The sequence below is a fragment of the Cinclus cinclus genome, chromosome 5 (genome assembly GCF_963662255.1).
Source record: "Cinclus cinclus chromosome 5, bCinCin1.1, whole genome shotgun sequence".
Taxonomy (NCBI): Eukaryota; Metazoa; Chordata; class Aves; order Passeriformes; family Cinclidae; genus Cinclus; species Cinclus cinclus.
Window position 1 is genome coordinate 32,699,680 of NC_085050.1, and position 13,263 is coordinate 32,712,942.

A 13,263-nucleotide genomic window follows, 5' to 3' on the forward strand; every position below is an offset into this window, starting at 1 on the left:
ATTATATTAGGCATTTTTGGCTTAATCCTAAGCATACTATGACTACTAACTTTTGCAAGGATGTGGTTGATGGGATATTACATGCTATTTTAAAGCTAAAATATCACTTCATACTATTTCTGTACTTATTTTCCTTTCAATCCATCTCTTCTTTCCAAGATTCCTTTTTAATACAAAGTAAGTATTCTACTTCCCATAGCTGCTTACAAAAGGTACTTGGTTAGAAAACTTACTTAATACTACTTTTGTTGCAACTACTGCTTTTCCTGAACAGTTTCTGTAAAGGTGTAAAACTGTGTATGTATCACCTCTTCTCCAGACACTATGCCCCCAAAGTTTCATTTCTATTTGGAGCTGCTTGTACCACAAGAAAACAATTTTCAGGCGGTATCTGCTGAGAAATCTTTTGTTTACAGTACCTTGAACCATGGTATAGAAGGAATCGATTGATGATAAGTTGGAAGTGATGCTGACATCTTCCTCTCTGCTGGATGACTCAATGTCCACTGTAATGGCCCTTTCCATTTCCCCATGAAGGTTAGTGACAACTCCAGTTGGGAATGTAACATTTGTTAGACGGCCCTCGCTATCGTAGCTAAAAAAAAAAAAAAAGGTCCAGAAATGATACATAGCAGGAACAAATTGTTTTAAGTTACAATTAAAATGAACAAAACCACCAGCTACTCATATTGTTAAGGCACTTTTGCTTTTTATTGTGCGCATGGGATAGACATAGCAAAGACTTCAAACATGCTTTGAAGTACTCAAAAGACTGCTTAACATACAGCAGCCTCAATGGTGAGAGCAAGAATGAGCAGATGGATCTTCAGCTCTGCATATTATTCTTTGAAGTGTGACCAGATCCTGCTGAACATCTAATTCGCCATTTCAAAGGAGGCATATTTATTGGTGCTAAATTCTGTAACATTCTGTACTTGCTCCCTCTTACTGGCCTAGATTTTGCTGTCACTGTAGGAATTCTCAAAATTGTTTTAAAAAATACTATCTTTTGTTAAGAGTGTCTCTTGGGCCTTTCCCATTCAGTGAGTATGCAGAACACCTGTACTCCTGAGTGCTTAATGTCCTGTGTATTAGTATGAACAGAAGCTGGGGTAATATTTAATCTACTTAAGCTGCTTGTAGCTGGAAACCAGAACAGCATCTCTTAACTTGTTAACTGCCTGTGGATCATAGTTTGAGAATTGTGGCACAAACCATGAGATTTCTTTTTCTGTGTCTGCTGACATTTATTTAAAGCAATAGCTAGAAATCCATTTAATATGAATAGGCAGATAGAATCTCTGTAATTCAAGTAGTTCTGGGTACATAACCAGGGACCATGCTTACCTCCAAAAAAGCATTTTGGTCACAGTATAGAGAGAGGTAAAGCACTCTGTGAGCTTCTGGTCATAAAGCTTTTCTTTAAGATTAGTTCTTCCAGTACTAGAGTCTTGAGTTGTCAGCCTAGGTGTTCAGCTGAAGCTCCTTGTTTTGAAGTATAGCGTACTTGTAGCGGCAACAGAGAGAAAAAAGCATCTGAAAGATGATTTCATGCCCACATATGACCTGTTTGCTCTCAGGAGTTTTCCATCCCTCTCCTGTGACCATGTAGTAGGAAGCTGAACAATGCCTTAGTCTCTCAAAGTAACTAGAACATGACCCTGCAGGTCCTCACAGTGTGCTAGACATTTCGTGCTGATATTTATCATCAAAATTGCTCCTACTGAAAAAGAAAAGCACAACCAAAAAAAGCCCCCCAAAAGCCCCAAGCATATCACTGAAGCTACAGAAACTCTTTTTTTCTTAAAATGAGAGAATTAATCCTAACAGCTGTAACCCACAACACTAACTTTCTCTAAACAGCATGAGTACTGCACAGCATTGCTGTAACTGAAAGGATTAAGTTAAATGTTTTCTTCCAGTATGCTTACTCTGTAGATTTGACAGCTTTTTGCATACAATCATTTCCATCCTTTTAGCACAGTTGATTTCCTTTGTTTATGTAAGACTTTCACTTAGCAACAGGCAAGAGAAAAGAATGTTTAAAAATCAGAAACCATACTGCAAGCCAGGGAAGTCAAGTGAAGAAGCTTATTTTTTCAAGTTAAGTACATTTCAAGATAATGGGGTTTCTTCCAGTGTGTTTCTGTCCCTACTTGTGGTTCTTTTTCACATACTGGACTTGACAAGCTGAAATATTCCATTTATGTAGGAGACCAAAACAAACATACTGAAGTTCCTTGTGCTTGAATGTGACTGCTAGCCTATTCATGACCTTCAGTCTCATGACTCAGTTCCAATAACTTATTTTACTTTCATGCACAACTTCCCTTTCCGACTCCCTGGGGAACATATATTGTCCAATTAGTGTCCTTTTCTATTTTCTGCTTTATGTTTGAAAATGGTACCAAATTACTTTGTTGGGAATTACTTCTGTCTTTTGATTTCAGTAGTCAAGTACTGGTCTTTATTTCAAACAATGCTTACTAAAGCCACAGAAGATAAGACTTCCCTGTAAGAACTTTTCACCCTTTTAATCATAGTATCTGTGAGAAACTAATTACTACATCTCTCAGTATACCACCTGAGCTGGAAAATGCTATACGTCAGTAGTATTCAGTGCAGTGTGTGACTTTAGTGCAGTATGCAGCACTGAACTGTGCTATCCTTCTTTTATGCATTCTTGCTTCCACATTATTATTTTTTGACTGTGCCTGTAGTTCTTGAACTGGTCTCGTCTTTCACAAATATGGAAAGGCACATCATGAGTCTGAGATAAGCAGTTAATATTATTACAGTGCGGGAGAGTTCAAAGACCAGCAAGAAATCATGCTACACATTCATGTTCTTAAAAACATGACTTTAAAGCTGAAAGAATCTTAAAAGTCATGATTGCTTGGTTCAGGCATCCTAGTGCAAGTAGAAAATGTGACTGAGACGTGAAAGGTAAGAATAGGATTTCTCATACTTTTAAAGCCACAAACAAAAAGAAAAAGGGGAAACAGGCCTTTCTGCAATTCACTACATATTCCATTTTATGACAGATTGCTATGTGTGTCCTTCATTTTGTTCACTGTACATCGAATATGAAACTTACTTTATACTTGCTATCTTCTTGCCCACAATCAAAGCCTTATCAATGCACGGCATAGCAACATCACTCATACCTTTGGGCATTCTGCAGCCATTTTTCTTATTACATTCAAATATCCTTGCATTCTGCCAAGGTGAATTTATTCATCCAAGATTGTCAGTTTTAGACAGAGATTTCTTTTTATCTGCCTAGTGTTCTAATATTGAAATTGCCCTAGAAGGAATGAGAGCTGAAGTCTAGAGGGTGAGTGCCTATATTTGGCATTTCACAGCCTCTTTGATCTTTTCATCCAAACACAAGCTCAGGCACACGTGTTACCATGGAGCCCTCTCATCTTTCTCCTTTGCCAGGCTCCCCAGCAAAGTCATTCCATCAACCTCTTCAGTTCCTCAAGAGTGAGTCTCACATAAACTTTTCAGGAACCCAAACCAGAAACTTGCTCCCTGGATGTGACCTTGTGTGCATTAACCTGCTCAGCTCATTTCTGTTGGCATTAACACAACAATCTTCATATTTCGTCAATAACTACGAAGGCAGCACTGGGGGCAGCTGCCACCACTGCTAGCTGAAGTTCCCCTTAGATTAAATCCTTTTTCTTCTTTAGGATAAGCTGCCACTGTCAGATAGTTTTCCACTTCTGCAGTAAGAATTTCTCAGAGATAATGATTATCAACTTCCCAGATTCTTGACCTTTTGCTCTTCACCTGCTGGAAGCCTCTCTTCCATTGCTCATCTCCTTCAGTTTTAATTACATGCCTTCCCAGACCATTTTCTGTTCTTGGCTATGTAGGACACTTCACTTTGCAGTAATAACTTCCTGGTAAGCCTTGCCACAGATGGAAATGTCCTACTTCCTTTTTTTTTTTTTTGACTTGTTTCTCAAGTGTATTACATCTTAGTCTGTAGCACATTTAACTCAACCCCAACTTGCAGAGCATTATTAATGTTTTATATCAGAAGTTATTTCAACATAGAATAGGGAGCTGTAGAAATAAAAGTGTATAGCAAAGGCTGCACCTAAAGCCAGTTGCTAAGTTATGACTGATACTGTTTTTCCCCAGACCACTGCAGCACAATTCCTCAACTAAAATCTGTGATTTTTTTTTTCTGTTGTAAACATGTCAGGTTGAAGAGCAAGGCACATCAGTTCCAGCACATTTCAGATAAGACATACAGTCCAAATGCATATTAAGTATTTAAGACTGGTTACAGATTATACCATTACTTGGGATGCTGTAATAGAGAAATGAAGCATGAATACATTTCATAATATAGACATGTATAATTTTGACAGTAGAAAAGAAAAGCACTGTTACACTTTCACTCAGCTCACATCAGGTAATTCCTCTGTGCAACTCAGATTACCAAGAGTGGCTAAAAAATGTATGGAACATTACCCTACTTGTTTCAGACTATTGATGGGAAGCCTTTGATACCAGCATGCTACTTTTGGCAAGTGAGAACAGAAGGTTCAAGGTTGACATTCAGGAGTCCAATGTGTTGTTGTTTTAGGTGCATACCACGTTGACAACATGCTGAAAATCTGTCCTAACCTGGCAATGAAATGTCTCCCTTGGCTTGTCGAGGCCATTTAAGCTATATTTACAGACAGGACCGTTGTCTTTAACATGACAGAATTGTGGTTTCCAAATACATTTCTTCACTTCTATTCAGCCTCCATAGCACACTGCAGGTTTAGTCCCTCCCAAATAAAAGTGAATTGAAGGCTGGAAAATGATGGTAAAAAAAAGCCACTCTAGTAGCACTTGCAGTGCATGCTCAACCAGTATCAAAATGGTTATCTTGCTGATCAAAAGGAAAGAAACCCACAGCTCATATACCATCACTTTTATTTGCATTTCATCACCTGTAGGGAGCTCTCTGGTCCCCCACTGGTTTAAAATTGGGCATGGCAAGTTACTGGAAGCTCTTGTTCTGGCAACCTTTAACTATTGTGTGGAATGCAGAAAGAAAGAAAGAAAGAAAAAATCTTTTAACTTGAATGTAATGAATTTTGTAATTTTTTTCCTTTGCTCAATTTTATAGGTCTGAAGAGGCACTGAATGAGCCTGCCAACAATGAAAAAGGTAAAAATGAGCTAAAGATGCACGGACAGAAATAATTTCTTTTTTTTTTTTTTTTTTTTTTTTGCATTTCTTATTTAGTCTGATTGAAATAGACACTTCAGTGGATCCATAACTACTCATTTATTTATATTTGGAAACCTGAAATATTAAACTATGACTTCCTTTGGAGAGACAACAAATTAAAAAAAACCCCAAAAAACAAACCCAAACAATAAAGAATATGGCAGTTTGTGTTCCTAATTTTGTTCTTCTAACAAGAAGAAAGTAAATGACAATTTGATATATATTAGTAGCTTTTCTATTATGACAAGTGGATTTTTAAAATTTTATTTTATTATTGTCTAAGAAGTGATAGCATTTTTCTTCTTATCTCCAATATTGTTAAGCATGACAAAAATGCAGCCAGGAGGGTCAACCATCTTCTGGGGTGCATCAGGCACAGCATGGCCAGCCACACAAGGGAGGGGATTGTCGTGCTCTGCTCTGCACTGGGGCAGCCTCACCTCGAGTACTGGGCGCAGCTCTGGGCACCACAATGCAAGAAGGATGTAAAGCCAAGGCTCCAAGGGAGGGCCACAAGGATGGTGAAGGGTTTGAGTGGAAGTTGTATGGGGAGCAGCTGAGGTCACTTGGTCAGTTCAGCCTGGAGGAGACTAAGAGGAGACCTCATTGTGGTCTCAGCTTCCTCACGAGGGCAAGTGCAGGGTCAGGGTGATCTCTTCTCTGTGGTGACCAGTGACAGGACCCAAGAGAATGGCCAGAAACTCTGTCAGGGGAGGTTTATGTTGGATATGGTTTATACTGGAAAAGGTTCTTCATCTAGATGATGGTCAGGCACTAGAACAGGCTCCCCAGGGAACTGGTCACAGCAGCAAGCCTGACAGAATTAAAGAATTGTTTGCACAACACTCTCAGACACATGGTGTGACTCTTGGGGTTGTTCTGTGCAGGGCCAGGGCTGGGAGCTGGACATTTATGATCCTTGTTGAGTCCCTTCCAACTCAGAGTATTCTAGGAGTTTATGAAAGAAAATCAATATTTTTCCAATCTTGAAGAATTCTAAACATATGAAAAAAAATTTCTTCCTTTCTTTTCCCTTTCTTTCCTGCTTTATTCCTTTCCCCTCTCCCTCTCCTTTTTCCTTTCACTTGTCCATTTTAATTTTCCTTTTCCTTTCTGTTGTGCCTATTTCTGAGAAAAAAGTGGATAAACAGGAATTACAGAAAATAGATCCAGGAGTGATTCTAGGAAAGTGCTAAATTAAACTACAGCCAAAATCCCAATTCTGGACAGAAATTTATATGCCTACTTGTTTTTTCAATGGAATTTGGGCAGAAAATGCAAACTCACAAAACCACAGAAGTTAGAAGGTCATTAAAATTATTAGTATCAGCCTACATTTCTCTGTCCTGTGAACCATCAGAGAACTCAAGCTTTTCCTGTTCCTTTATCTGATGGCTTTTCCATGGGAAAAGGGTCTTTACTCTGTTTTCATCTGGGGAAGCCTTATAAAACTGTTTGCGCAGCTGGTTAAATAATTCAGGTAATGGTCTTTTATCTCAGCAATGTGGTCAGGACGAATTGTTTAGTCCGGGTTTAATGAAGAGATTTCCTCAGCTGAAAAGTGATTGGCAATTTCTCTTTTCACCTTATCCTGTTATAACTGCAGCTCTTGAGGCTTTTTATTTGGTGTGTCTATTTTGTCATAATGTTAAAAGGACAGTTTTCGGTCTTTTTTGTAAACTGGCACACCAGACGTGAACAATTCACTTAAATAGGCCTTTCTTGACAGCCACAACTCATCTGCAAAACAACAGGCACACTCTAAACGAGAATCACTGCAGGAAATGTGTCTGTTGGAAAGGGAGCTCAAAGGAATGAATCAACACCTTTTCCCATGATAGCTCATTCACTTCCATACGGAGGTTTTGATGCTCATTTTCCACTTCATTGCACAACCAGACAAACAAGGCTGAGTTCAGTGTGCTGCATAAGATTGGCCACTTTCACAGTCCAATCCAAAATGACTTTCAGATATTTGGAGCCAAATATTTTGGGGGAGTGGTGCTTTGTGGAGAAAGAAGCAATACAGGAATTTACCGTGCTGGTGATGCTTTACTTTTTGCCAGAATACTGCCAAACTTCTCACACACTGCTGTATGGTGCTGCGGTCCTCCATGCTGTGCTGATTTCTGCAGCAAGCCATGTATATTCTCTTAAGGAGCCACAAAACCATGGAGTCTCTCACAACTCATACGTTTGACATGCACCGCCCGTGCATATGAAATTGCACAAATAAGCAGTGTTCATGAAGCCACTGCTTTGTGAAGAGCAGGAAGAAGAACTCCAGTGTACGTGCCTGGGGAAGGGGTGCATTGGGAGCAGCAGGATGTAGGCAGTGTGGCTTACATGAGAGGGGATTACATGAAATCCATCCATTTTTAGGGATAGAGAAGCTTCCCAGGGCTGGGGGTGTGCCTCAGCAGCTCACACTTTTTCAAATTGAGTGCAGCCAATTTAGGAGCAATTCAAGGGGGCTCGCTCTTATGAAGATGAGACTAAATACAGGAGCTAGGCTGTTATCTACAGGACCTCAACACTCATCCCTCACTTTTGAACTTCTCTGTAATGGGAATTCACTGCCCCTGAGCCCTGTGGGATGCACAGAGGATGGATTCTGGATTTGCCAGGGTGTGCTGGCAGGCAGCTGCCCTAACCTCAGGGCTCCTCAGGGCTGCTGTCTTGTCTGCATGTCACCTCCCCCACCTTTTTAGCTCATCTATTACTGCACAAATAAACCATGTGCCTTGCTGATATAAATACCAGAGTATGGCCTTTCAAATAAAATAAATGTTGGTGTATATATACTTTGTGTGACAGATTGTTCCTTGCTGTAAGGTCTGCTTACACTATGAGAGCTGAGTGTACAGGCCTTTAGTGAACAAAGGACATAAGGCTGGTCTGTTTGGCCAGATACTTTATTCACAGAATAATCTGTAATGTTTGTTTCTTCCCTTTAATTCTTATTTGGTGGTAGGGTGGGGATTTAATTTAATTTTATTTGATTTTTATTTTGAAAGGTAAAAACTCAACCAAGCTATTTTTACAGGGTCACAAAAAGTGGACAAATCACCTAATTAAATTACATTATGTTTGAAAAGCAAATTTAGTAACAGGAAAACAGAATTATATGGGTGTATTTTCTTTTCTTTTAGGGCAGTGGAATACAAAGAGAGCAAACAATTGTTAGATTGAGGTTCTGTGGTTAATTTAGAATAACAATCTTATTCCTTCAGAGAACAAGTCACACCAAATTAATGCAAGCTTCTGAAGTGAGAGGCTTTCCCTTCTTGGGAGGGGACACCAAAGGTTAGACTTTAAACTGCCTGTCCCTTGTAGGCTTCCTAGAGAGCTGATCAATCTGGCCTCACTGGGACATCAAGGGAGGCCAAATCTCTTGATAGGGCTTGAAAATATATTTGAATGCAGCATGACTGAAAACAGAGGTTAGCCTTTTCACATGCACTCCTGAGTTGTCCTTCCACCCTCACCACACCAGGTTCCCTGCGAAGTGAGCGTGAAGGAGTGTGAGCTGCCCTGACTCTAGCATCCCTCACTTCTGTTTGACCAAGAAAACTAACATGGAACAAGAAAATTAGCATGCCAATAACTGAACAAGTGGTATTGTGAAATCCTTCATAAAGCTGGAAGTGAGACAGATACTTTCAGGAGTTTGGGCAGCTGGATTGACAGTGCAGGACATTTATTTCATTATTAGAAACAGAATTGTTTATTTTGTGGTACTATCCTTACTTCTAAGTGCTTTCGGAAACCAGAGACATCACATCCTGACTTTCTTGACAGAAATCAAAGCAATTCTTCCTATTTCATACATGTAAGATGTAATAATACTGCTAAGTGTCTTCAGCATTCTGATTTTGATATTATCATTTATTCAATGGCTTCCCATATTTGCTTTTATTACATAGCCTAGTTCTAAGGAGAAGAGACAGTAACATTCAAGAATGAAGAAATGGGTAAATGTCTATTAGATGAGACATACTACTGCTGTCAGGGCAATTAGGGGACACACTGCAGTTCTCAAAAAAAGAATTTCATATTTGTAACCAATGTTATATATTAATGGATTATTTTAAACATGGCTGCTTTTTATTAGGCAGGATGAATTTGAAACAGCAAGTTTGTGCTCCAATGTTGGCACAAGTCTGATAAGACTAAGTAATACAACATTATATTATGACATCTACTGTAAAGATGAGTTACAGTTCTGGTTTAGAAAACTGTGAGACATAACCTCTATTCTTTAAAGTTGAAGATAGAATTTTCAAAAATGTATTGAATGATTTATCTTAAGAAGAAATGTGGTAATGTGGTAAGCAAGCACAGCCATCACTTAATTCCTCTCAGACATTGCATGTTTCATGAAACATGCAATTGTCTGTTTCAATCAATAGTGTTGATGTATTCAGTGGAAGGTTAAAAAAACCCCCAAATTAATATGTCAGCTTGATATTTTCCCTTACAAGTTCTCTTTGGGTAGGGGGCATACTTAGCTTGTTTAAATAGAGAGGAAGAGTTTTAATTGCCTTCTGGCCAGCCTTGACTCCATGGATCTACATGAAGATGTGAGAGAGGCTACTAGATCTTCAATTTGTGTCATATTGAGAGGAGGAGAAGCAAATATGCTTTTAGAGAGAAATACATGTATTGCATGCTGCATTGTGCCAGGCAATGTGGATACAGAGGCACTTAGGCAAGGACTGGATATCCCAAAAATATTCCCAAAACGACAGTTCTGAAACAATTAAGAATGAAGGGCATGTTTTTTGCTGCTTGAGTATATATAGCATGGGAAGATTAAAGACATTGCACCTCTATGTCACAGTTTGCAATCAAGTTTTGCATGTGATTCCACAAAAGTCAATGCAAGAACATGATAACTGGCTAAACAAAAGGGCTTAAAGGAATATGGTTAATTATTTTATAGCCACAACATTTTACACTTATGAAGTAGCAGCAGTAAAAGTAGAAGGTACCAAAGGCTGTTGACAATAAAAGGATAAAAATACCTAAAAAGCACTGTGATACCAAGGACATTCAGATAGTGTTGTAATTCAGATCACAATTTTGTACAAAGTTCTGGTATTTGTGAGAAAGCAGAATCAAATTAGAATGAAAGCCCCAAAACTACAAGTAAAAAGAACCCTAGGCATTTTTTGATACTCATACTACTGAAGTATAAATGGGATAGAAAAATGAACACAAAGAGAAACACAAATGTTCCAGGAAAATAACCCCCCACAAATGTCACCGGAAATGGTACAGAAATAGTAATTATGAAAACTGGATTTTGAACCTCTGAATATACAGTAAAATTGCAAGTGAAATGACTGTACTAATTTTCTTCTGATCAAATACTTGCTTTTCAGCGTAAGTTCCACAGACTTTTCCATAGCCAAATTTCAGTATTTCTAAGTCAGACTCCACAAGCAATGCATTAAGATGAAGCAAAAGAAAATCTGCAAAATACAATTCTCTGTTGCCAGCTATTGACAGTTACAGATGATGTGCCTGGTACTGAGGGAAACTAAACAAGTCCAAGCCAGAGGCAATATCTGACTCTGTATCACAGAGTTTTTAGGGAAACCACAGCACTGAATGCATTACTAATAAAAGCACAATATGCAAACTCTGCAGTACAGTCAAAACAGAATTTTGCTTGTGATTCTTTAGAGTCCAGAAAATACTGTAAGGATTTCACATTCAGCATGATTTCACCCCCTTTCCAGAAGAGCTGGAAAGCTCGTTAATTTAACTGTGGGAACAAAGTAAACTTGTAAGAACTGTGCTTGCTAATGTCACTCTCTCCTGTTGCGCTGCCTTGAAGACAAGGATTGAGTGGGAGAGAGTGGAGGAAATGGAGAAGACAAATGAGCTCAGGGCATGAAGTGTTGGGGGAAACATTGAATGGACTGTCAGGAGATACAAGAGGGGACTGCGAAGAAATTCACTACTGGGAAAGGAAAAAGCAGGAAAGTCAAACACACCTCAGGGAAATAATGGGAGATGTGGGAAAGATACAAGGTAAGAAAGTAAGAAAACATAGTGGGAGGTCTGGAAAGCAAAACAGAGTAATGGAAAAAAGGCAGTGGATTTCCAGAGAGGAGGAGCCATCTTAGTGTGGTTTAGATCTCTGCCTGCTGATACTGCTTCTAAAAGAAGAGGAAGAAAAATGAGAGAAAGCTGAAAAGAGATAAGGAACAGTGGCTACTGGGATTACTTCATGTCTAAGGAGAGCACACGCAGGCTGAACCTTCCAGAAGAGCTTGAAGGGGGGGAAGGAACACTGGTCTTTTTACAGAGGAGCCTGCCGAGGCACCCGGGCGGTGACTGCAGAGGCACAGCTCTCGGAAGCCCAAGGCTGGGCTGGCCAGGGTTGGCTCCAAGGCAGCTGAAGGGAAGCGCTCCGTGTCTGTGAGAGACGGGCACGGTGCCGAGCGCTGCCCTGCGCGCACGGACTGCAGCCCTGCCCGGACAGCCGAGGCTGCTGGCTGCTGGTCCTGCAGAGCAGCCTCTGCCAGATCCTCAGGCAGCCTGAGGAGCACGGAGCAGGCACAGGCTGGCACGGCCGCCTGGCTGGCAGCTGCTGGAATGCCAGGGCTTTGATGGAGACCCGCGCGGGCAGGCTGGGGGCTGGGCCATTGCACAGGGGGCACCTGCAAGGCTTTTTAGGCATTTGCTTCTGGTATTTCAAAACTTAGCTCAAGAGAAATTGGTCTTTTTGTGCGCCTGGCTTAGCTGTCTGTACGTAAACTCAGAATGGAAACTGCTGCATAGAAATAATGCCATACAGGCTAGCTAGGAAGTGTCACTTCCAAAATGCTAACACGCAGATAATTAGTTTAACTTTTAAGATTTATCTGTTTAAATGTTCATATTATGCATACATAATAAGCAGTTATAGTTAATAGTTTCCAGTTCAGATATCTCAGAATTTTGTAAGAGAATTTGATTAGGCTGATTGCTTTTATACCTTGTTTAATACTATAATTTCATTATAAAACCTAATCTGGGCAACTTTCAGCTTCATATGGCTCCATTGGTTTTTTAGTATGCATGCATTTTCAATCATTTTTGTAAATGCTCTGATAATACCATTTTTATTCAGCAAGTTTTTGGACCTCTGAAAACAGATAACAGTTACTATGAATTTGAACAATGGTGCTTTAAAAAGGTACACGTTCCTGAAATATAAGGTGTCAGTTTTGTTCAATACACTATAATGCTTAGCAAAATAGAAATTTACAAATCTATTTTGCCATAAAGATATTAAAAATCTCCCAAGTCTGTAAACAAACAAAGAAAACAGATTATATGAGATCCTAAGTAATTCAAGCTAGTACTTACAATTTCACAGTGGAAACCGAAAAGAAGGTAAAATATATTTCTTGTGCGTCAGTCTTTCCCTTCTTCAGGGAAAGAGGAGACTAAATAATATAAATTATAGATTAATTAGTGCCCAGGCTAAAATTAATAAAAAAGTAAATTTCTTTTGGATATGATACTGGTGTGATTTAAACTGTGGAAAAAAGCCATGAAAAGAAACAAGACCAAATGCTTTAGTATGTGCCACAGCAGTGATTTCCAATTTTTGGGATGCAGTGTTTTTGCAAATATCTCCCCTTTGCACTGAAGTTCTGAAAAAGGAAAAAAGACTGAATCATTTTTATAAACCTGCTCTCAAGCCACTCAGAACTCAGATGAAATAAGTTCTTTACATCCATATTCCTCTTACACAACCAGATTTGCACAGGAGAATAGTTAACAAAGCTATTCTTGAGTTAATCCTAAGGCTGAAACTTTTTATTACTAAACCCACAGTATTTTTCCTCTGTGTATCTTCAGCCACTTAAACAGATGTGTGTCAATCAAAAGGTGAAAAGACCTAGCTGCACTCAAAGCTAGTTGACAAAAGGCAATTCTAGTCTATTGGACATTCAAACAGTTGAATATTTTTAACTGTGGGGGGAAGAAAGTATGAATTCACCATGGAATACAAAT

At 39.3% G+C, this 13,263-nt stretch overlaps 1 protein-coding gene across 6 annotated transcripts in view; it reads right to left on the reverse strand.

Moving 5' to 3' along the window:
* The window catches only part of TENM3 (teneurin transmembrane protein 3), a 309,761-nt gene that overhangs the window by 15,246 nt on the left and 281,252 nt on the right, over positions 1-13,263 (reverse strand). For all 6 annotated transcript variants that reach the window (XM_062492838.1, XM_062492835.1, XM_062492834.1 and 3 more), the window contains one exon: positions 420-595. In XM_062492838.1, the coding sequence (XP_062348822.1) occupies positions 420-595 (176 nt within the window). The remainder of the gene's footprint in view (positions 1-419; positions 596-13,263) is intronic.